Below are 27,045 nucleotides of genomic sequence, written 5' to 3'. Positions count from 1 at the left end.
AATTTCGTGATACTTCCATGCAGTCCACAGCTACATGTCCCGGCCTTTTACATTTAAAACATAATCTGGCCCCATTTAAACTAACCATTTTTACATTAGCATTTCCTATTTCAGGTCTCTTTAACGGAAATCCATCTTTAAACCTTTGCTCTGGGACTACGCAGGTATCCCTTTTATGTCCTCGCCATCCGCAACGATGGCAAATGATCATTTCAACAAATCTTTTATTTTCCTCGTAATCATTAAATTTCTTATTCATATTTCTATCACTCACCTGGCTCTTAACCGGACCTTTGCTCTCCTTCATCAACGCATTGATGGCTTCTTTCATTTCTTTCATTTCCAGGAGGATCCTATCTGACCTCTCCCCAACATTTCCAGCCTTGATTTCCTCTAAAACATCTTTTAGATTACTTTCCAAGTCTGCTATTTTCTTCCCATAAATATCAGATATTAAATTAAAATACGTTTCCTCCATTTTCTTTTTATAAACATCTGACACCGCAGTGTCCTTCTTCCAATTGCAATACATGCCTGTCAGTACCGCAGTACCCCTTTTTACTAACAATTTCAATATAATAATCAATAAATACATCATTAATAATATTCCCACAGTAATCAACTGTTTACCTAAATCCAATTCATTAAAGTTCTTATACATAACTTTATAACCCAAATCCTGATAAAAGAGAACCTTATCCCCAAAACTATACTTCCCACTAGGCCTAAAAAAATAAACCATTTGCTCATAAATTCTTTTAATTAATACTAATAATCAATTACAAAAATTTAAATATTTGTAGAAAATATTAATACAGCACCTAAAATAAAAACTTCTCTATTAGAATCGTATAATGGTAGTACAAATGCGCAGTCAAAAATTCTTAAAAAAATTATATAATTAAAAATTTTTTGTTTTACCTTCTAAACCGAATAACTCCTAGGAAACTATCAGCGTCACAAGACACCACTAAAAAAAATCCTAAACACAAACTAAGAGGAAAACAGAAACAACTCAAACAATTTCCCGAAACTACAAAAATCACAAAACAGACAAAAATATAACTCACCAATGATATCTTTATTAATAATTAAATTAAATCAAAATCAAATAAATTCGTCCTTTTTAATATAAAAAAAATTAATTTCATAAAAATAATAATAATAATATAATTTTTTAAAATGATTTTACATATATCTATTACATCTAATCTTTTTATCCAATCAACCTTATTTTAATTGGTTGATTGACATTTCGCGTTAAACAAAAAAAATAAAACATTCACGTATTTACAAATACGACACCTTACCTATTAATTTCATCAAAACTTCTAGGATGGAAATATTGATCATGAGTTATTAAATGAGATTTTTCGAAAATTTTTCTGTAAAACTAATTACTCTCTGATCAATGATATCGCGAAACATTCAATTCTGTAAATTTGAAGAGAGTCATTTGGACGTTCATCTGAGCATTCCTCAAAACACATCTTCTTTTTATGACCAATTCTACGTTTCAGCCATACATATGTCATCAGGTATCATCAAATCGGCCAAATCTTTATTGATAGATAATGCCATATTTGTAGCTTTCATATATATATTGAAAGCAATTTATAGAATTTAGAGAAAATTTAGAATCTTCAACCATTTTCCAAGCAGTAAAATGTCTAAGTTTTTTGTTTGTATATATCTTGATAAGCCCAATTATTTCAAAAATTTTCAAAAAAATTTGTGCCGTTAGGAGGTTTTTAAATTTGCATAATTGTAGCCCTTGTTTAGAGACAAAAACTTAATAATTCAAAAAGTCCTTTACCTGAAGAATTAATCACTTTAACTACTGCAAAAAGGTTTACTGTAATTTCTCCATTATTAATGTGCCGCAAACAAATTGTAGCTTTATGCTTTATCCTGAGTGCTATCCCAAAAAATGCAGATGCCGGATATATTTTCAAAAATAATATTGTTTATATTTGTTACATATTAAATATATATTTAATTACATTTATTATCACATTTATCAACTAAGTTATTTTATCAATTAATTTCGATTTTAAGTTTTCCGGAGTAATATTTACTTATTATTTTCAAATTTTTAGTGGCGTAATATTTTTCTACCATTTTCAAATTTCTAGTCAAATAATTATTATTTCTGAAACTTCTTGTCCAACAGGGAAAAAAAATTGCAACCTTGTCCAACGATATAGAGTCTCTGCCATCAAGCATTAACAGCTTTTAAGGAGTTAAAAGAGCCAATTATTTGCTATTACTGAAATATCACAATGGCCTGAAAGAAATATTTCCTCAGAAGCAAGAAAATTATTGGATTCAATGCTTATTCCAAATTTTATTTCTCATTAGAATATATTATTTAATTATACAACTATTTTAAGTATTACTTTTCAAAAACATGACATTGACTTGATTAAGAAGATGCGAATAGCGGAGAGCATTTTATCAGAACTCAAGGAAATTAGGGCTAATGTTGAAGAGTTTCATATTTTATTGTTGAATCAAAATCAGAGCTATACGTGTTTAATATTTGTCTCCCTCGACTTGTAGCAAGGCAAGCTCATTGTTAAAACATTAATATAGCATAAGTAGAAGAGTATATCTTAAATACTGATACATTTATAACCCAAATAAATGTATTTTTAATTCATCATGCAGCACTTACTAATCTGCAAATATTACTTCCACAAAAGTTTTCCCAACCTTTTTCAGATAGTGATAGAAAAAAAAATATTTGTTAGATTTTTATTATGAAGATGTTAAAGTATCTTATGATGCCTTACTAGCTGAATAACTATGTTTATAAGATTAACTATGGTTGATATGGTCCCAAAATGCTATGGATGCTCTGCATTATTTTAAACACATTTTAGATTAAATTCCCAATGTATTAAAAGGGTTTATAAACTCTTCCCATTAGTAAACTAATGAGAGAACATTCGCTTTTTTAAGAAGAATAACAGAGGCCTGCAGAAGTACCATTTGCAGGGCACGGCCCGGATTTTTTTAAAGATTTTTTACGGCCCGGCCTGTGTTTTTTTTGAAAAATTTTCAGGCCCGGCCCGGCTTTTTTTAAAAATTTTTTAGGCCCGACTCGGTTTTTTTTAAAATAAAATTTTCAGGCCCGGCTTGGATGTTTTTTTAAAAAAATTTTGGTCCCGGCCCGGGTATATTTAAAAAAATTAAGATACTGTCCAGCCCGGGGGCCTGGCCTGCAGGTCTCTGAAAAACATACCAAGAAGTACAACATCTGAAAGTAGATTTAAAGGTTTGGATCTTTTGAATATTCATAGGCATTTGACGACAAGCAGGGATGAGAAAATTGAAAAATTTAGCTCAATCACAACGAAGTTTGGATTTTACATTGTAAATATATAACATATAAAATGCAATTATTCCTAAGAAACTTTTTGTGTAAAGGCTCAAAAAATTAAAATTTCTATTATGGGTCATTTAAGTGATTCTTTATATACAATTTTTTTATAATTCACATAAATTTAAAATTGTGTATTAGAAATAGTTATTAGTCCTTATAAATTTATGCTTGATATTTTTAAAAAACAATAATATTTCTTAAAAAATTTTATTATCCCCCCCCCCCCCCTCAGACCAAATTCCTGCGTACGCGCCTGCTGAATCTTGTATGCTATTGTCACTGGATGCCTTAAGAAAGAAATTATTCCACTGCTTGGATATGAACAGGTGAATTTTTATGAATTTCAACAACAGAATATATATGTTTAAAACTGGTGCACCTTTTTGAAAATGAATTTTCATAACCAGCAAAATCTATAAAATTGAGCAGTAAATAGCTAATTTCATGATTAATTATAGCAACTGAAAGCCAATTTCGTGGTACTTTATCTTCCATAACTACTCTATATTACAAACGCGATGTAGTCTCAGGTCCACGCGTTGGATTGGATGTTGCTGTAAAAAGGCGTTTTTGTGGAATTGTTGCATTTGAATTTAAATGAAATAAATTTGACTTAATAGGTGAGATTTTCTTTAAATTTGCTGCTTCTGTGCATGAAAAGCCAGATATTCGATTAGAATTTATAGACTTAAGTATTTATAACGTAGATATAGATGAAGGTATTTGTAATGTAGATAAAGATGAAGGTATTTTTAATGTAGATGAAGATACAGTTTCCTTTAAAGTTAAGGATAGAATAGGAATGCTATTATCATTTGAAGGAAATGATTGGAATATTTGGTGAAATTGTATTAACATGTAAAGATAAAGAAGAATCTGGAGTTTCTGAGCATTGTTGATGTAATTGTAGTAGAGGTTATAATTTTTTTTAAATTTGTAGTTTGAGCAGGAGAAAAATTAGATTTTATATTAGAACATAAACCAAATTTATAATGGGTGAAGATACTTGTAATAAACATAAAGATGGCATAAATTATTTTTATAAATATTGTGTTTTCTATATAAAAACATTAACTTTAAAAAAAATGAATTTTTTATAGTGCTTATAATTCCACTAGATAATTAAATCAATATTTAATAAATTTCTAGTATTTAAAAAAAATGAATGAAATTTTTTATAGTGCTTATAATTCCACCAGATAATTAAATTAATATTTAATAAATTTCTAATATTTAAAAAAAAATTGTATTAAAACATTTTTAGATTTTATGCCAATTTAATTTAAAAAAAATTTTTTTCTTTACTAAGGTGGCCCCCAAATTTGTTAAATCTCGAGCCCCCTTCCCACTCGGCTGCCAGTCCGCCCCTGGATAACATCTTATTTTATTTAAATATATTAATTGTTATTTCGTATACAATCATTTTATAATAATTTTATACAATTTTAAGTATTTTATGTATATGTTAACGGCTATGTGTTTTTTAAATTATTTTTTAAAGGGCTTTTTAAATTTAAAAATATGATTCTACCAGAAATCTATTCCCGCATGTTTAGAATAACTATCTTATAAATTTTAGACAATTTTCCCATTTACTTTGAGTCATTTATAATTTATATAATAAATCTATGGAAATATTAATATAAATTTATTAAGTTAAAATGTTCATGACATAATTATCTGAAATTCATAGGGTAGGTATTCCAAACATGATGGAATACATTTCCGATAAAATAGGATTTTTAAATTCAAAAAAACGCGCTCAAAAACGATTTGCAGTTGAAAAAATTAACATCGGAAAAAACCCATCGACGCTAATTTATACATGCATAATTTTACTCATTATTTTGATGAAATAATTAAAATGAAAAGTTATTTGAAAATTGTCGAATCTAATCTCACTTTTTAACTAAATTAAAAACAGATAATAAAAGGTTATTTTTATAGTAAAAAGTCTTAATAAAGTGGGCAACTCTCTAAGTTGGACAAAAATCTTGCTCACAACAACTGTGCTTAAATTGGACATCTTTGACTTTGTATACATTTATTAATTAAATAGAGTAATAAGGCCTCTAATTCAGTTGCTGCATCTCTTACTTTGTGGATAAACGATAAGAGAGAGGATATATATAGATGTGCCTCGCATATCGCTAATAGAAATGTTATGGGTGTACCTTGTCCTTTGTTGTGTAGTTATTTAACGCGATTAAGTTTGACAGCAACGACATTGTCAAAATCGGAGAAATTTTTTTGACCCTTAAATTTTTCACATCTTAAACTATCTCATTATTTTACTACCTTGTCTATAAATAAGCATAGTATTATTTTTTAAATTTACACATCTTCATCCCTAAACAACTCTGCCCCGTTCCCAGCGGCTGAAGACTAAGCTAGGCAGTTTATATAATTAAATAATTTTATTCATTCAATTGTTATTTAGTTTTTATTAACCAATAGTTTTTACTATTTTTGTTTATGATTATTAATAAAAAATAAGGATTATAGGATAACCAATAAGGTTATGGAATAAATAAAATTTATCTACACATTATAACCTAACCAATTACCGTTGCCTTTTGTAAATAGACGAAATATATTTTAAAATTAACTTAACATTTTTTTTCTTCAATAGTCATGGTCTAACACTACCGCAAGCGATTCGGAAGAATCTTTCGCCTTTTCTGATCGGTCTAACCGCGTTTTTCGTTTCTCACTTTCCCAAAACGTAGTTCGATCGGGTCTTCAACTTTATCCTTCTTCTTTCACTTCAACTAATAGTGGTTTATAGATTTATTTTTAATTAATTTAGGAATGTTACAACTGGAACCGAAAATCTATCAAGAATGTATAGTAGGTTAATTTTTTAAAAAAATGCTGGACTTAAAAAAATTAATAATCAATATTTTATCAAAATTTCTTAGAATTTTGCAATCGTATTTGTAATAGCATATATAAAGAGTTAAATGTCATCATTATCCAATTCAATCAATTGTAATCATTTGATCTTATATAATTCTCCATAGCTAGATTTAGAATTATATTTTTTTTCTTGTAGAATATTTAATTAGTTTTTAAAAAATACGATATCACCATATATTTTTTAATATATACAATTTAACTCTAATGATTCTAATGGATAAAATAATTACAAAAAATATTCTTTCTTGTGACGACCATTTTAAGGCATCCCAAAAAAATAGCTTCAGTTAATATAGTTAATTTATTCAAAACAACCTGCACTAGTTATCTGTATTTTTATATAAAAGGCGGAAACAAACGCATGCACACAACTTGGCAATCCTTAGCCTTTCAAGACGGACCGGCTCCATGTATGGTTTTAGCGTCTCGAGATGGAACAATAATGGGTGTCAATGTCAAAATACCTAAAAAAGATGTAAGAATATACGAGGCACAAGCCGGCACCGGGGTGATATGGGTTGATTTTGCACCAGCTAATCTAAGCAAAAAAACGGAGAAAGATAATAAAGTTGGCTTAAACGACGACTATAAAGGAGCTCTTCGAAGAGTCTTAGCTCGTACCATGATGGGGTTGCAAGTTTGGGACCTCCTTGAGGTATGCGGATAAATAAATAGTTTCGTAAATATTTAATTGATTTTATATCTACTCAAAAATTAAAAGTTTAAATCAGTGTCCTACAAAGGTACTTATTGCGATATCACATCAATTCGGCGCGGAATATTCGACGCGTATCTAATATAGCTGCAATTTATTATAAATTTATTAGTAGAAAAAAAGTATGACTAAATAGAAGTCATTTTGAATGTTGGTCCTATTAATTATTTTTTCATATTTTTTTTTTACAAAAATCTCAATTTTATTTACTAAATGTGTAATATCAATAAAAAATTTAATAATAAAAAAAAATTAACAATCAATATTTATACCGATTTCTTTGGTGGATCAATTTACCACATTTAAGGTATGTTGATTAGTAGCCAATAATATTATGTAAGCCTAGAGATTTTGTGCATAGATGTAAGCAAGGTTTGGACCTCTATCTCGAATCTTACATATTATTTTGGCTAATATCTAAATCGGCCGTTTTTAAAATAGACCCAAATCGGCCGTTTAACAACACATGTTGATCAAAAAAAAATCAAATTATGACTGACTCATTTTTTAGATTTATTAAAAATCTTAAAAATATATATTATGTTTAGGCTAATTTTTCTATTATAAAAAAATAATCAAAAATGAATTAAGGCACAATATTTTTTTATTTATTTATAAAATGACTATAGAAAATATAAATATAAGGGTTTGACTAAATTGAAAATGCTTAGGTAAAATTTTTTGTTATATACTCTATTAATTGAAGTGAGATTCATTTTTATGATATAAATAACTTATAAGAATTAAATTATTAGATATATTCAATAATAATTATCTCATAGTTTAAATCTTTTAATAAAATTATATTAGAAATAACTATAATTACATTTTAAATTTCAATAATATATCCGTAATATATTTTAAAATCATATTATATTATTAAAGATGTTTGACTAAACTGCAAATGTCTAGGTAAACGCAAATGCTTCCCTTAAATAATCATTAATCGGGTGATTTACATAGTCAAATACAATTATTACAATATTTTCAGCTCTATCCCGATACACCTTTATTTCGGGGTTACGTACCAGAAATATATTGTTTATTTTTTGCTTCGGTTAACGATTGTTCTAAACGTAGAGCATCTAAAAATTTCCAAATAGAGGGATGGTGTGATTATGGCAAAGATGCAAAGTAAATTATAAAAAATGATTATATAATAATGATTAAAAAGATAGCAAATTTTAAAAAACAATTACCTTCAGCATTATTTCTTTTTTGGATTCCCTCCAATGTAGCATCATATTGATTAAAAAGGGAATTGGAATGCTTGTCTATCTCCATTACGAAGAATTTTACAAATCCAAATCGCTTCATAATATGTAATAAAATTATCTAAGACTTTTTCACTGTCTTGATAAAATAGTGTTTGTAAAAATCCATAAAAGGCATCAACTAATCCACTGAAACAAATGCAAGAGAGCATTTGTTTAATTTTATTTGACCACTCATTACCTGTATCTAGTAACTCGCTTATTTCCAAATTGCTTGGGTCATATGAAAAAAAACACTCACAGTTATGGATGGAAATGAATGAGTAAAGGCATTTATTTCCGCCTGCTCACCGATATAGGATTTAGATTATCTTGTAATCCTTTTATCTCATCCAAGACCCTTATATATGTAATCTGGGTTTTATTCGGTACAACCGTTTTATGATATAGGACATGGAGGGTCCAAAGGGTAAAAATAAGGGGGATGTCTTAAACTTGCCATCTGTATACCAGTGACTGCTTTCCTCCATCAATATAGGATTTTGGGCGATGACGAATATCAAAATTCTTGGTAGTTCCTGTTGCAAATGCTTGTTGCCATATCAACCCCGAACATGTTATTCTATAGATATTGGCTATATCTAGATCATAACTGTTCGTAGAACTAGGTAATGGAGAACCTATAAAATATCTAGCCCGCTGAATAGTCCATTTTATTGATGCTATGGGTGGAAGGGCAGCATGATGGGCAATACCATCTAGCACCTGATTATGATTACCTTCTTCATTTAATGTGTGGCACCGCCCTTTGCAACGGGCAGGTTTACCTGCTAATAATTTATAAGACTTTACACATTTCCCTAATATTTTTTGATTTATAGTTCTTTTCCTGAATATGTATTGATCATATTTTGATCCACGTTCACTAATAACATAATTTAACCCTTCACTACATAGGTGAAAAAAACTCACGCGGTTACATAGGTGGGGTCTATTTTACCCCAAATTTTAAATAGCTATATCTCAGAAAATAATAAAATTTAAGAACTAAAATTTTATATACTTATTGTAAAAATATTAGAGATAATAAATACAAAATTTCTAGATTTACATTTATTTCTAAATAAAGTTATGATATATTTACTAAAGCTGCTCAAAAAAAAATCTTTTTTTTGGAACTTTCCTTAATCATATGATATGACCAAAAATAAATGAATGGAAGCAAATTTGATTATATATTTTATTAATTCAATATTTTATAGTAATAATTAAATAAATTTTATAATAAAACATCAGATATTAAAAAAAATATTTGATATTAAAGTTCATGCATTTTTTTTAAAAAAACATTCATGACATGTTACATACATATGATCTTTGCATATAAATTTTGAACAAATAAATGAGGATTTCTTGTCCCTAACCCTTGGACAAGAGGAGCACCTTCCTTTTTGTTTGGTTGAAATAGGTTTTAATTCCTCTATATTTAGCATGTTCCCAATATTATCCCTTAGTAGTTTATTAACATGTGGGTTTTCATATCTATTACTCATTAATAGAGTTATTAGCTCCATTGCTAATAATTTTATAAACTTTGATCTATTAATCTCCTTTAAATTATTGGATTTATAAATTATTAAAGAATTTATGCAAGATATATTCAACAAATTATAAAAAATTGTCATAAGCCATCTATTTGTTATTCTGGATATTGAATAATTTGAACATAGCTGATCCACAACATCAACACCAGCTTTGGTAAGATTGTAAAATGTGATAATTTCTGGTTTTTTCAAATCCCCAGTTGATGTATCAATATTGTTATCATAGTGAAGGGTAGAAAGCATCATGCTTATACTTTTTTGGTACATATGATACTAATGTCATATTATCTTAGCAGGCAAATAAACTTGAACAAATATCTCTCTTTTTAAAATTAAATGATGTTGGAAACTGCTATTTATTTTTTCTTAAAGTTCCTACTATTGTTAATGAATGGAAATTAAAAAATGTATAGCAGCAAGTTCATAACTGGTAAACCAGTTATCTTTGGTGACATTCCTATTACTCTTAGAAATGGGCTGAATTAACCTTTCAACCACTTTCCTTGCTATGTTTATGTTTTGCCCTTTCAGGCAAAACATGGAAATAACCGGACATCTTGGCCTTTATGGCTTCGATGTCCCAAAGGCCTTTATTTATTACTAGTATTAATAATAATAAGTCAATCAAAATTTTACAGCAAGTAATAGAAAATAAACAATGAAGTATAACTAGCGTAATATAATGTATTTATGTAAATAAATAATAGGGATGATTCGTTCTGAGCTAGTGTTGTTTATCGTCTGTTAAGTTTTGATTGACGTGTTAGGCCAAGTCTTGGGATCTGATTGATAGTTGTTCCCAGTCGTAGGAGATTGTTGTTGTGTCATCCTCAGGTACTGAAAGGTTTGATATCAGTGACGGGGTGCTTTGAGCAGATTGTGGTCCGAACAAGGATTCGTCGTCTTGATGGAGCAGGATGTGTCCTTCCAATATCGGTCCTTCGAAGAGTTCCATGTGTCGCCTGGGTGCCATCCAGGTTCTTGAGGGTAGGTCCGCAGGGTTGTCCTCCGAAGGGATCCATTGAATGTTTTGGGATATCGCGGTGAAGTTAGGTAATCCCAATTTTACCATGATCTGTGTCACGATGATCTCTAATGAAGGAGATCTTGATCCTCCTTTCCTGAAGGTGTAGTATGCTACAGAGGAGTCGGTGAAGATCATCGGGTGTTCATTATTCCGATGTATGGCCATGATGGCTCCCATTCCAACCGCTAGAATCTCTTTGCCATTGATATGGCTTATGGCGTGCGTGGGGACGTTGAACAGTAAGCATGCTTCACTATAGGCTACTGATAGGTTGTCAGTCTCCCAGAAGTTAATTCCTATGTGCGAGTTGGAAGCGTCTACGTATACTGGTGAGTTGGCGTAATGATGTAGAGGCAGGGGGTTTTCCAGTGCATCGATGATTAACTTAGCTTTGGTGAAGGCCAGAAAGGTGTCAACCACTGGGGTGAGATGGCTGTTGTTCATCGTGGTGTAGTAGGGTGAGAAAAGCCTTGACATCCCAGTGATGGTACCGGACCTAGCCACCCACCACATTAATCAGAAAGAGCTCCTCGCGATCTGGGTGGGATGCAAATATTCAATGAACAAATACGGCACAATCCCATCCCTAGTAACCGATAGTCAAGTAGCCTACACTATTGTTAAGAAGGGGGGATCCAGATCGCCTGCCTGCGAATTCCTGATAACCAAAATCCTATTAGCCATCGGATTCCTTAATTTCGTCCAACTGGCTAGAAACTTGACTTGGATAGCCTCCGAGGAAAACCTCGCCGACCAACCAAGCAGGGAATGGACGGGCAATGAAGAGGCACATAACACCTTACACGATATCGATGTGGAGGGCCTACCCCCAATCGATCAAGCATTCCCGTTTATGAGAGCCTCCACGCCAATCAGATTGGATGAGGAAATCGACAGCCGGATCTTCCCCTTCTCGGAAGTAACCAATATGGACATCTTAGAACAAGAATTCGATCCAGCGCTATTCGAGGAAACCCTCAACCTCACTGACACAGATGAGACGATAGCCTCCTCTGTCCTCCTGGCCAACGAGGAACAAAAGATCCCCGGCCCCGAGGAACGTTAACCGCCCAAACACTCCCATGAATATATTATACTCACATTAGTACTAACATATTATTAACCAATAAATTATAAATCATTATCGAAAAACCACTAAAAATATTATTAGCTATAAAGCAAAACAAAAACAAGCAAGGACAGGCTATAACCCTCCTTGGGAGCCGAGAGCTTCAACGCGTCACGAGGGGAAAATTCCTGGACTGGGCTCAAGTGTCCAGCTCGTATAACGACTGGAGAAATAAAGTCCTATACCTATAAATAGGCAAGTCAAAGGGTAAACAATTGTTTTTCGATATTTTTATTATTACTTACGAAACAAATTGTTATACCCCTTGACCACGTGAGCCCCAAAAATTTTCCCCCCGAACGTCAATCACATAATTACACAAATAAATAAACAAACGCATAAATTGTATTATAATATCAATCCGCGATTGTAATTACAACGCCTTTATTCATATATGTATATTGTTTATAATCAATTAATAAAATAGTTAGATGGTCTGGCATGGCCTCAGGGTTCTCCAGCACTTCTTGTGCTGGGGAGCCCTGCAAATTCCTAGGACTCTGGCGGCGAGTTCTATCCCCACGTCGAGATGCTGATACGAGTGTCGCCGGAAGACTTCGAGACATTTGAGGAGTCTTCTTCTCGTAGGGGTGTCAGCGGATACGGTCTTTGCTGCTAAATCGATAGGAACGCCTAGGTAGGTGATTTGCGGCGTGGGGTTCAGGACCGATTTTTCTGGTGCGATTTGTAGGCCCCACCCTTCTAGGGTGCATCGTAGCGATCGAGTTGACCATTTGACATCGCTTTCGCAAGATCCATAGATTAGGATATCGTCAAGGTATACGTTATAGTTGGCCTTTCTTACAGTCTTTGCGCATGCGTCAAGAATAATTGACTGCAGGCAGTAAGGGCTGAATGATGCACCCATAGGTAAGACTTTGTAACGATAGTTGTTGTCGCCGAATTTGAAGCCGAAAAACTTCCTGACGCTTGATGCCAGGGGTATAGAGAAGAAGGCCGATCGGATGTCGATTTTGCAGGCGAAGGAGGCCTGGTCGAGCTTAGCAGACATCAGCGGGATCGATTTCAAGCGAAATGGATAGTGCAGGAAGTTTTTGGAAACTTCCGAGAAGTCGCTGATGACCCTAGGTGCCCCGTTGCCTTTGGGAATAACGAATAGCGGGGAGCATATTTGGTCCTCTTCGGCGATTTCGATGACGTTAGCTGTTAACAGTTGTCTAACAATGTCATAATATTTGTTGTGCACGCCCGCGCGGTTATTGAATCTAAAGTAGGAGTTGTTATTATTGGTTATTTTGAGGTGGTCAATGCGCGGGCGAAAACCTCTTTCAGCTACCCGTTTCGTAAAGGGGGACATGAGTGGCCCTACGGTGAGCCTTGCATCGCTGATGTTGAGGCTGGGGCGGGCAGCTAGCTGTTCGTCGGTGAAGGTGCTACGAGGGCCACCAACGACGATACCATTGAGGATACCGGGAACGTTGGGTGTACTTGACGCACCTCCCTGGGGCATACCAGGATCATTGTCGGAGCTATAGATCGAGTCTTGTAATTCCGACACGATTGACTGAGCTGTATCGCTGTCCGCCGAGCTACTTGATGGTAGCGAGTCAGATAGTGGACGGGGTGTCCACCATTCGGGGATCCCGGAATCCTCAGAGAGGAAGGAGGGGACGTCCGAGGCTGACTTCAGGGATATTGCGCGCAGGGGTAGGATTGTTTACTATTACTGAATCCGTCGCATCACTGTCCCTGTCAGTGTCTGGTGAAAACATCTGATGCCTCAACTTCCTAAGGAATTGGTTTACGGTAGTCAGCCATGTAGGAGGTTGCGATGTTCCCGCCCTTCGAGCCGGTGGGCCGTTGCTCGGACCGGTAACCCCTGGATGTACCGGTGGGTTAGAAGAAGAAGGAGGAAGAAGAGATAGAGGTAGCGTAGAGGAGGGAGATGATAGTGGTTTCGGAAGCGCGATCTTATCGTTACTTCCTCTTCTTGCCCCTGGCGGGGGCCGCATCCTTCCTTTCGGGGCGTCTACGGTAGCTTGTGGAGGGGCCTCCTCGGCCCCTATCCCGAAAGGGCGCTAGATCTTGGTAGACAGTAATGTTTTCTCCACATAAGAATTTTTCTTGATAGGAGGCATCAATATTCCTGGCCGTTTTCCAGTTCCAGTGGATGGCTAAGGCTAATACTCGGATTCTCTTGGTTTGCACTTTCAACATTCTAATGTCGGAATCCGGCGACAGGAGTTCCAGTACATCAGCCATGTGTTTTATCTCATGACGGTCCCTATCATTTGCTTTGCATCTGGGCTCGAGGAGATCTTGTTGCAAACCCGCCCAGACTTTCATAAGTCTGTCGTATGCTTCAGCCGACGTTGCGGGCGGTTCGAGCGGAATCGGAGGTAATACAGGAGCCGGTGTAGGTATGGTTGCTCCTTCCGTTTGTGTACCAATCACTACTGGGAGTCTCTCCCTTGGCGTAGACGTGTGTCTCGGTGACGGGGTACGTTGCCGCTGTCGATCCTGGTTGACTTGAGTCGAAAGCGCTGCCATGCGGTCAGATATGGCGTTCATCGCCAAGATGATGGCGCGAGTACTAGGATCAACCGGAAAAGCGTCCATAGAGTTATCTGGCGTGAGAATAAGATTAGTGCCATCTAAGTTTGGAGGCTGTCCTAACGGCAGGTTAGCGGCTTCTAGCGGAGGCCTGTTTCCAGCAAAGGTTCCTTGGACGTTGCGTTGTGGTCTAACCATTTTTCGGATTAATTAGAAGTACAAATAAAATTTTACAGCAAGTAATAGAAAATAAACAATGAAGTATAACTAGCGTAATATAATGTATTTATGTAAATAAATAATAGGGGGTCCTTCAGGCTGATTGCCAGCATATAATTCTATTTTCAAAGTATAAAATGTCACTCACCGAAAAAATAAATAATATAAAATTTTCAAATTTAAAGTCATATATATCAATCAAAAAATAGATATAATTATATTTTTTTCAATTATATTTATTAACCTGACATACATAAATATAATTAGTAACAAAAAAAAATTGGATTTTAAAAAAAAATTACATCATTACATAGGTGGGGTATATTTTACCCCAAGCTCAACAAATAGCATATATCTCAAAAACTATCAAATCAATAATCATGAAATTTGGAAGTTGTATTCCTTGTTACAAAATATTAAACTACTGAAAAAATCAGGTCGGAATATCTTCTAGCTTTTGTATTACAAAGATTATAAAAGTTGTGGGGTCCTATTTACCCCACCTTTGTAGTGAAGGGTTAAAGGCATTCTTGAAAATAAAAGTAAACTATAATATAAAAAATTATAAATGATATACAGAATTAAGATTTTTAATATTTACCTTTAAATAGGAATTCTCAATTTATAATGATTAAATTATGGAAATAAATTATAAAGATTAAATTATAAAAAGAAATGAAAAATATTAAAGTTTTTTTACAAGCTTTTTAAAATGAAAAAAGCACAAAATTTTAATATAAAATATAATTCTATTTATTACTTTGTTGTCTAAAGTTAGGAGGGAAAAAAATAAGAAAAAGGAGATTTATTGGATTTATGTTTAATTTATATTATAAAATTTATATCGTAACCTTTTATTTTTATTTATTGAGAATAATAATGATTGAATTCTTTAAAATTATTGAACAAAAAAGAGAAAATCCTAAAATAAAATAAAATTTTATTTATTATTTAGTCGCCTTAAATTAGGCGGGAAAAAAGGGATTTAAGATTTAACCTAATTTTGTTTATTCTTATAGTATTTATCAGGAGGGGGGAGGGTATATTATTTTTTTAAACTTTTATTTATTTTTTTTGTTGTCTAAAATTAGGTGGGAAAAAAGGGATTTATGATTTAACATATGGTTATTCTTATAATATTTATCAGAGAGGATATATTATTTTTTTAAACTTTGGTATTTTATTTATTTTTTTTGTTGTCTATTTAGGGAAAAGGGGGGTTTAAGATTTAACATAATTTTAGTTATTCTTATCATATTTATTAGGGGTTTATATTATCTTTTTAAACTTTTATAATTTTATTTTCAATTAGCATATTTAAAATTTCAATTTAAAAGTTACTTTTGAAACATAACTAGTTACAGTTACTAGTTACATTTTTACAAAAGTAACTAGTTATTAGTTACAGTTATTTTCAAAAGTAACTAGTTACTTACTTTATACATCCTTCATATTCGCATTATTTATTTATTGAAAGCATTTATTTAATATAAAAAAAATTAGGATAAACAAAGTTTAATCAGTTATTTAAAATAATGTACAATTTATTTATATAAAAAAATATCGCAAAATTGAATAAAATATATATTTGCATTGAAAAAAAAACATTTATTTTTCATAAAAATTAGAATCTAATAAATGTTTATTTGCTTTTAACAACAAATTAATTTCAAAGTTATTATCTAGGAGACGTGCTCGTTTTTCTCCAAAAATGAGCTTACCTAGACTGAATAAGCGCTCTACGGGAGCACTTGATGTTAGAACAACATTATATTTAATAAAGAGTAATTTTAACTTTGGAAAAACGCTATATAAAGAAAAAGTGTTGTTATTAGATTTGATAAAGTTTTCTATAAGTTCATTATCCAGAATATTTTGGCGCTTTAGGTCAAAAAATCCAACTACATCAAGTGATGTTGGTTTTGAGCATGATTCATTCGTCTTGGATTAACTTTGAGGTATTAAGGTATTTATTAAATTTAAAATTTCCTCCTTTTTTGTTTTATTCCTTTCTTGCCTAATCCAAGGCCAGTCAGTTTTAAATAAAGGGTGAAGAATTGCAACAATGATGTTGTCATTATCATAAAGATTATTAAACCTATAACATGATATTATTAATTTATAAATAATTATTTGATTTTAGTTACCTTTTTTCAATACTAGCTAATATAGTATCCTTTAGAGGCTGACAATATTTTAATCCCTGCACATCTACTATACATATAAGTATTTGTGTTATTGTTGGGAACAATCAGACATTTTCACAAAATTCTAAATTAATAAATTTAATTTAAAATTAATTTATCACAACATATTTAAAATAAAATTAATTATTTGAATATATCTTTAAAAGTAACTAGTTATTTTTGGCAGTTACATTTCAAAAATTTTAACTAGTTACAATTTTAAAAATATAACTAGTTACAGTTATTTTTTAGCCAAAATGTAAATAGTTACAGGTACATCACTATACCTATAATATATTAATATAAAAATTGCGCGATAATTCGTTTTTGATTATATAATAGAAAAAAATGGCCTATAAGATTTTAGCCAAAATTATATGTAAGATTCGAGATAGAGGTCCATACCTTTCTTACATCTATGCACAAAATCTCAAGGCTTACATAATATTGGCTACTAATCAACATACCTTATAATGTGGTAATTTGGCCCACCAAAAAATCGGTATATATTGGTTGTTAATTTTTTTAATATTATTAAATTTTTTATTGTTATTACAGAATTAGTAAATAAATTTTTGTAAAAAAAATATGAAGAAATAAATTTTTGTAAAAAAATTATGAAGAATAATTAATAGGAAATTTCAATATGAATTTTATTTAATCATTCTATTTTTATACTAATAAGTTTAGAATAAATTGCAGATGTTGTATGCTCCAAATTATCACCGTGCCAAATTATCGCTTATCGCCGCGCCAAATTGAGGCTACGCAGAATTGACGTGGAGTCAGCTATTGCTCGGTCCAGCCCGGGTTTTCAAAATTTTTTTTAATCCCTACCAGGTTTTAAATTTTCAAACCTTTCCCGTTTTTTCAATAAAATTTTTAAGCCCGCTCCAGATTTATTTTTCAAAAAAATTTACTGCCAGCTTTGATGTAAAATTTTTTTACGACCCTCTACATAAAAAAGATTTTAAGTTTATAAAAATAATATTTGGTTTTGATTTTAGAAAAATATACTTATTCGGCATTTTACGGTTCATTTTTTAGAAAATATAATTTAATATCTAATAACTTTTACTGGTAGGTATAAAATTTATAATTTCGTCTAAATAATTATAATTATTTGAATAATTTGTAAAATATTTTATCTTTATTTTACCTATTAAGTATTCTCTAACGATCGGTAAAATGATTTTGAAATCTAAATATCAAGAGTGAATGAATGTGATATAATATTCTATGATGACAATTTTTAAATTAATTTTATTTATTCATTTTTAACTTTTTTATATTTTATATAATAGTTGTGACTTATAATATTCAGCCCAGCCTGGCTATTTTTAAAAAGAAGGATTTTTAGGCCCTACCGGTTATTTTTGGGAAATATTTTTTATAGACCCGACCCGAGTTTTAAAAATTTTTTTAGAGCCAGGGCGGTACGGATTTATTTAAAAAATTCTTACGGCCCGTCCCGTATAACAGGGACTGCAGATCTCTGTTAAATCAATTGAGGCCAAATGAAAATAAATTAAACAATATTTTTGCACATTCTTAGGCCTTACACTGCACTTGTAATCAAAAAATATATGCTGAATCATTTAATTATTGGAACGTTGATAATTATTAAAATCTAAATATTTTGATAAAATTTAATCCATTATTTATAATTTTATTTCAAGAATGTCTTATTATTCGAACATTTAAACACGTCACCATTCGATACAATTATCGATGTTCAATGGGTTAGTTACGATCACATTGTATATTTAACTCACTCCGGGGAGCTTCGATTAACCAATTACACTTTGAGAAATATCAAATCATTTGTTAAATCTAATTATACTCGTAAAAATTTCGGTAATATTAAAAAATTATCAGAAGATTTCCTTTCAATAAATTGCATTGAAAAACATTCAGCGATTAAAACAACAATGTTTCACCCAGTATTAGATATATTTAGTACAATGTATTCCATTATCCCCAAATCTTCAAAAATATCTGTAATGAACCATGGACAAGGTTTGAAAATAGGTTGGAGATTTTAAAATTAATAATAAAGATGTTGAATTTTATACATTTTCTTATTTCTTCTTTAAATTTAGATGATCTTACAAATCCCAATGCATGCGTATTTAATCCCAGAATATCTTTATTTTTGAAATGGATCATATGCAATTTTTGTGACCTAAATCAATTGACAGACTCAAAATCTAGCTTGTACACGTTCCTCCAAAGCCATATACCTTCCAATAATAATGATGAGGATATAATTATTTTAGATATTTTGATTGATTACATTTTTAAAATGCAATTTTCGGAACGCATTTTATCTGAACATAATCTGACCTTAGATAATTCAACTATGCAGCGTTGCATTGTCGCCAGTTTAAAGTAAATATTTTTTAACATATGTTTACCATTTTTAAAAGTTGTTATTTATTTTGGTCACATTAGGATTTTTTATAATTTATTTACACGGTTTGGAATAATTTTAAAAAAAATTAAAAATTAGTCTACTTTTAAATATTTTGTTTATTTATATTTTAAAAATAAAAAGTTATATTTATCTAAAAACCACTAGCCAAAATATTTAAAATTGTCAATGAAAGTTGAGAATATATTCGGGTTGTATTTCATACTCAGCCACTTAATTTCTTTTAAACATTGTTAGCTTGTCCACCGATCATATCGAAACAAATTACTGGTTATACGCCCTAGAATGCATAATAAATCATGTAAAAAGGAACAATCAGGACGCCCAAGTATATTTTTCATCTATATTGTACAGGCCAGTAGCTAGAAATTACCAGTTGGGAGGTGGGGAGGGAATGCAATATTTTTTTGAAATAAAACAATTAGATATTCGTAGAAATTTTTTATTATTTTTATATAAAATTTATAAAGGCAAATTTTTATTTTTAAATATCAACATATGAATTAAAAGTCAAATTTTGGGTATTTTTTTTCATAAACCATTAAAACTAAATATTTTTTATCTTTCAACGATTATCTGGTGCTCGATAAAACTCTCTTGAGTGTAGAATGAGGCTTCACAAGAAGTTGTTACCTAATAATCAGAGACCTGCAGAGGTACCATTTGCACGGCCCGGCCCGGTTTTAAATTTTTTAGGCCCGGCCCGACCCGGATTTAAAAATTTAAGGCCCGGCCCGGATATTTTTAAAAAAATTTTTACGGCCCGGCCCGGATTTAAAAATTTCAGGCCCGGCTCGGAATTTTTTAAAATTATATTCGACCTGGTATATACAAAAATTCACCTATGAGGTATTTTACCATATTTTTCAGCGAGTATTATCGCTTATTATTTAAAAAATACATGTAAAAAGCTAATATTTTGAGAATATTATATTGAATTTATAAAAATTTTAAAACTGTTATTTATAAAAATGGATATTTTGAGCATATACTATATTTTATATTGCATTTATAAAAATAAAACTAATATTCATAAAAATGGTAATAATATTTTGAGCATATACTATATTTTATATTGCATTTAAAAAAAATAAAACTAATATTTAATTTATAAAAATGGAAAATATTTTGAGAATATAATATATTGTATTAAATTTACTATTTAATTTATAAAATAAAAATAAATAGCTATTTAAAAAAATGCATGTATAATAAATAGTATTTTGAAAATATAATCTAATTGCACAATATTAATATAATTTATTTTATAATATAAATTTTTAACAAAAGAAGATAATTATATTATATAATATTGTAAAAAAAAATAATGAAAAATGTTGGATTAAAAACTTTCATGACTCAAGGTAAATATAATAAATGCAATAAATATTTGACAGTTTGCAAAGTAAAAAACCAGCATGATTGACAAAACCCTATACTCAAGTAAGATATTAAAAATTCACAAATTATCATGAAGAAAGAGAAGCATACCTACCTTTTCAGGTTGAAGATTACTCTTCTTTCTTCAAGAATTCTCCCATTAGTGGTAAAATTCCGCTCACAGCTTGCACTTGAAGCAGGAATTGCCAATACTCGTTTTGCCAATTTTGCTAAAATTGGAAATTCGCTTTGATGAGCCGCCCACCACTCTAACAAATTATCCACCTTAAATGTTTCATCTATTTTTTTATTTATGTAATTATAATATTCATCATCGGGTATTGACATATTACCAGAATTACCATCGCCCCATTTGTCATAAAACGATTCAGTTTGTTTAACAACAGTCGTAATTTGACTGGTCTATGGTATTTCATTTACTTCCTGAGCCTCTTGTAATTTAATATAATCTTTTATATAGTTTTCCGTCATCTTGCGATCTGTCCCTGACAACATTCGTAATTGCTTGAATTTGGGACAGAGAAAAAGAGAAATAAAATGATACTTGTGTAAAACAAATTTTCAATTAAAAAATGCTTTATATTAAGTAAAATCAATTTTATTTCTCCTTTTTCGCTTTGAAAGGTATTACAAACTTCAAGAAGTGATATTCCTTTATTTGATTGTTTTGGTAAAATATATTCTAAAAATTTAGATATGAATTATAAAAAAATATATTAATAATACTTGAATATTGGGGCTTATTTAAGATATTCCTTTATTTAATTGTTTTGGTAAAATATGTTGTAAAAATTTAGATATGAATTATAAAAAAATATATTAATACTTTGAATAAATTTGCAGGAAATTAATAATTAGATCGATTTGTGGGTGTTAGGTAGTGTTAACCATCACTCAATATTATATTAATCATAACTATAATATAATATAATCTTATAACCATTAACTCATAATGTAAAAATTTTTATAAAAAATATTAAGGCCCGGCCCGGGTTTAACAATCTTAGGAAAAAAAATTTTCAGGCCCAGCCCGGCCCGGATATGTTTAAAAAAATTTTTTTAGGCCCGGCCCGGGTATATTTAAAAAGTTTAAAATACGGCCGGGCCGGGTTTAGGGCCGGGCCTGCAGGTTTCTGCTAATAATGATAGTAGCTGCTGAATTATATACTTTAATTTTAATATGATACCCTTTTTATATAATATTAATAATATTTTTAAAATCATATCTTTCTGCTACTTCAGCCGCTAATAATCTCTTTGCGATTTTCATTTCAAGATGTAATGTTTCAAATTCAATATCAAAGTTTAATAAGTATGCTATTGCGGCCACCTTATTTGCAATAAAATAATTTGGGAAAAGGGGGGACAATGAATTAAAACAAAGACAAAATTATAATCATCGTCTATAAATCCTTCCAAAAATAATCAATTATTTCATAATAATTTCCCTTTAAAGGACTCCAAATATAGTTCTTTGATATAATCCAAAAAATCATGAAGATTTTTGATAAAGGATTTTCAGCCTTAATCTTTATGTCGAATTAATTTTAGCATACTTTAATATATAAATTGTATATTCAAAACAATTTTTAGCATCTACTATATTAGTATATTGACTATTGACTGATGATACTTATTTAATTGACATAAAAGACCAATAGCTTCAACTGAATCATTAGTGGAAACCTACGAAAAGAGTTCTATTGGAAAAGTAAAATAGTATACACCAATAGCCTCAAAATTTTCATAAATGATATGAAATGTCTAATAAGTAGTCCATCTCTGGTCTAAAAGTCTCTTAAGTGTATGGCCTGTATATTTACATGATGGATAAAACGCCTAAAAAATTGTACAATGCGTTTGCTAAATTAAAAATAAAAAATTACAGTAATATTTTGATACCGATTATTAACAAGATAAAACTTAAGATAGGAGCAATAATATATAGGGTACCATTTTATTAATTTTTTTGGACTAGGTCTGTACTGCTCCATTGATGAGGACACTTGCACCATCATACGTCTGGCTTATATTGTATGAATTAAATTTTAAATTATTTAGTCGTTTTAAAATATAATTTGTAATGTTTTCTGCAGAAAAGCTAAAATCAATTATTTCTATTAAATTCTCTTGAATTTCTCCACAAAAAAATACCGAATAATTAAACTCAAAATTTCCCAACAGTTGCTCAGCAGCCTTAAGATAAAAAAAGGACATCTGGTTTTTGTTATAATATGCTTAGATAGATTTAAACACCAGTTCCGCCATAATAGATATGTCTTCATTTTGAATTTTAGGTGATATGTATTGGACATTTTTTTATATTGTTAATTTTTTATCGTTTTGCCAATGTATTAAAATATTGCAATGAAAAATCTTGAAGAATTGTAGTGGAACCAATCCCCCGAAAAGGGGGCTCTTGTATGCTGAGAAGGTGTCTCAAAAATATCTATTTCAAATAATTTCGATTACACTCAACTTAATGATGTACCAAAATTAGGGATATTTTCGTTACCTCTTTATATTACAATTTCTATCAAGCCTTATTATTTTACCATTTTAAATTACTTTTTGAGGATTCATATTTTAACAGCCCTTTCTTTGCAGCTAAAGCGTTTTTCCAATTGCTAAATCCTTTTTTAAGGATTTCATCACTTGGATTCCAGGAATCTTCTAAAGGCAGCAACAGCTTCAACACTCTATTTCAATCAGTCTCGACTCTATACCATGTCTTTTGAAAGGATTTACCTTACATTTTTGATATATTTTGGTGCATCCTGGCCAAGGTCATCTAGAATTTGAATGGAACTCGAATCATTTGAAGACTTTTTTGACATTAAATTACCATATTCAAGAAGAGGTTGAGAAAAATAATTACGGGAACTGAATTCGCCAATACTAATGTCCCTTTAAAGAAGACTAAAAAATGCGGATATCATGTTGTTTTTTAATTTAATGGTTAATGAGCTAATGAATTTTTGATAACAAATTATATTAATTATTTCACATTTTCATCTAATTTGGTTAAATAAAATATTTTTATAAGAATTTTGTTGTTTTTTCACTTATATTTAATAGTTAACGACGAATGAAAATTTAATAACTAATATTTTTTAAATTTGAGGAGGTTATTTCTGGGCCATATAAAAGTTCATAGGTTAGACTTAGGGTTCGAATTTTTTTTTAGAGGAGTGGCAGTCCCCATGGCAACGGCTCTGCTATTATATAATTATTTACACATTTATGTCTAATGTTTATAAATGTTGAAATAAAATAAACGGTAAGAGGCAATTTGTAGGATTTTTTTATTGGTTAAAAAAAATGACCTTCCATCTATTTGAAAATGAATGAAAGGAAACCCCCTTTGAAACTATTTTCCAGGAAAAAACCCCACGGATTTTTTATTTTCGTAAAAATTATTTGATTCATTTACAATTACGATATTAAATAGACTAAGCTTAACTTGTAATAAGATATTTTTAGAAAATTGTGTTTAAAATATTAATTGAATCAAATTTATAGGGATTATAAATATAAACGATTAATTTATTTTAAATTATATATAAGTAATTAATTATGCTTCAATAAATCTTTTCAGCACCCATAAATATAATCTAAATAGATTTAAAAACATTAGTTACGAATATTTGTGGCATTGCTCAATTACATACCCAGCTAAATTGGATATTTATCTTTCTCAAAATATTTTATCAACCGATATTTAATGAATGCTGATTATAATTTTAATATTTAAAAAAATCTATGAGGTTGAGAATATTTATCTAAATATTTTATATTTTTAATTCATTTACAAAAATATACTATTATAGAAAGATTTATATAGCGATGTATTACAAATATTGCCATCTCCTTTCAGCTCAATACCTGCAAACCATTTATCAAACAATCATCTTTATAAGGTAGACAAAAATAACATGTTTACAATTTAAACCTTTATTCTATTTGAAATTTTTCTCATTTACGATATTTACATTAGAGGTCTGCATTGGGCGGGGTTTCGGTCCGCACGCCTACACCCTTCCATCTAAATGGGCGGGTAAAAAATTTTGAGAATGGGCAGGCGAACTGGCAGGTTAAAAAATATTTTGAAACTATGGGCCGGCGGGTGGGTGGGCGGGTTAAGAAATTTAACAATGGGCCGGTGGGTTAAAGAAATTTAAAATTTTTGTCCAAAAACAAACTAAAGAAAAATCATAATTAATTAAATGATCAATAATAATATTTATTTTTTTATAGTACCAATCGTTTTTTTAAGTGAAGAACATTTTACTAGTTTTTCTACATCTTTATCTAATTGTTCCCAATATATATAATGTCTCGTAATGGATTTCATTGATGTAATACCCGGATGTCCCGTATGCAATTTATGTAAAACTCTTTTTTGAAGTGAGTACGGAATGATTAATTTGCCATTCCAAAATAAAATACCGTCATCATTTTCTATTTCATCTATTCTTGTTCTAAAAGCTTGTAATTCTGGTGCTTGATTTTGTATATTTGTACCATTTATTAATTTTTTTTGGCTTTCGTTCTCTCGTTGGATATCTTGAATTCCTTCTTGACTTGGTTCCATTGTTTCTACTGTTTTATCATCTCCTAGCTTTTTATTGTCAATTGTTTATATTGATTCGGTTTCAACTGGTTCTTCCATTGTTAGTATTGATCGGCATGTTTTCCTACGATTTTTTCTTTTTCTTCTTCCCTTTTTCGGGGTTGTGATTGCGGATTCCCCTGGTATGCGGCAACACTTGGTATATCTCTGCATTGTTTTTGATATCCACTACAGCTGTTTACGAGTTTTTCGACCCACCACATATAATGTCTCATAATGGATTTCATTGATGTAATACCCGGATGTCCCGTATGCAATATATGTAAAACTCTTTTTTGAAGTGAGTACGGCATTCCAAAATAAAATACCGTCATCATTTTCTATTTCATTTATTCTTGTTCTAAAAGCTTGTAATTCTGGTGCTTGATTTTGTATATTTGTACCATTTATTAATATTTTTACTTTCCTAAAATTGGATCTTTTGCGGTTTCCTCTCTAAGTTCTTTTCTTGATAGAGTTAATGTGTCATTCTTATATATTTCACTGTTTTATTTTCGCTTGTTATTCTATCATCATTTTTGAAGGTTTTCAGAACAAAGAAGAACGTGTTTGAATCCAGAAAATGTCAATTCATTATTATTTTTGCATTATAATTACATATAATATCAATTTTATATTTATATTTTTTTCATAAATATTCTATTTCATCAAATAAATTGTCCATAATTTAAATTGATTATTTTTTTTATTAAATTTATTTCCTAAATTATAAACATTTTGTAGAAGTGTAATACTGAAATATTTTTATTAAATACTTAAAAAATTGAAAGAATGGCCATAATTAAATTTTATAAGCGGGCTTGGGTTAAATTTTTTATAAATAATGGGCGGGCGGGTAAGGAATTTTATTGAAAACTGGGCGGGCTGAGGAGCAGGTTATATTTTTTTAAAACATTGGGTGGGCTGGCTTTTGGTCCAAAAACCCGCCCAATGCATACCTCTAATTTACATATTCATGTAAATTATATTTGGTTCATTTGAATTACAGTCTTATATATTATGAATTGCAATAGAGTAGAGGGACTATCTCCCAATCATAACACCCTCCATATGATCATTATTATACAATCGGATTATAATTTATGACCAGAGTTAGGCAGGTTCTCCGAAAAAATATTCTAGATACAGATACAGATTCGTTATAAAAAAGGATCTTAGATACAGATACTAGTATCTTATTTATAATATCAAAAATTTTAAATATATTTATATCTTTTAACTAAATGAGAGTATCTAAAATACAAAATATTTTTATAAAATTATCATTGCCAATTATACTTACCTTTATTTATTAGTGGTATAAAAATAATTAAATATTTTGAAGGGGATCTTCAAATTTTTCAGGGAGCTCGAGCCCCTACGTTTCCCCCCTTCCTCCAGTTACGCTACTGATGACGAGTAAATTATAATAAACAGGCATTTTAATATTAGTTTTAGCCCATTCATAGCATAGAGAGGGAAGGGATACTAGTACTTTTATTCGGAGTTTAAATAAATTGGCAAAAGAGTATTTAATATGATTAAATCAAAACATTATTTTTTAAGATAATCAATTTTTCAAATAATTTAGCCTTTACCGATGAACAGTATTAAATTTTTAAAAAATTTCCTTAATGGAAGGATAATAATAGTATTTCTAATATATTTCAACGGTCTTTAATA

At 30.3% G+C, this 27,045-nt stretch overlaps 1 protein-coding gene across 12 annotated transcripts in view; it reads left to right on the top strand.

Moving 5' to 3' along the window:
- Positions 1-27,045, top strand: part of LOC135925090 (WD repeat-containing protein 11-like) — a 129,564-nt gene that overhangs the window by 66,771 nt on the left and 35,748 nt on the right. For 9 of the 12 annotated variants that reach the window (XR_010571522.1, XR_010571521.1, XR_010571523.1 and 6 more), the window contains 6 exons: positions 6,021-6,168; positions 6,655-6,962; positions 18,595-18,946; positions 19,018-19,306; positions 19,587-19,677; positions 24,581-24,670. Coding sequence is in view for 8 of the 12 variants with exons in the window: in XM_065460261.1 (XP_065316333.1) it covers positions 6,021-6,168; positions 6,655-6,962; positions 18,595-18,946; positions 19,018-19,306; positions 19,587-19,677; positions 24,581-24,670 (1,278 nt within the window). In the remaining 4 variants the exon portion in view is untranslated. Of the gene's footprint in view, positions 1-6,020; positions 6,169-6,654; positions 6,963-18,594; positions 18,947-19,017; positions 19,307-19,586; positions 19,678-24,580; positions 24,671-26,707; positions 26,782-27,045 lie in introns of all 12 variants that reach the window. The other 3 variants (XM_065460264.1, XM_065460258.1, XR_010571524.1) reach the window with 3 other exon arrangements.

The sequence above is a fragment of the Gordionus sp. m RMFG-2023 genome, chromosome 2, assembly GCF_954871325.1.
Source record: "Gordionus sp. m RMFG-2023 chromosome 2, tfGorSpeb1-WG-v2, whole genome shotgun sequence".
Taxonomy (NCBI): domain Eukaryota; kingdom Metazoa; phylum Nematomorpha; class Gordioida; order Chordodea; family Parachordodidae; genus Gordionus; species Gordionus sp. m RMFG-2023.
This window is presented reverse-complemented; position numbering and strand designations above follow the sequence as displayed.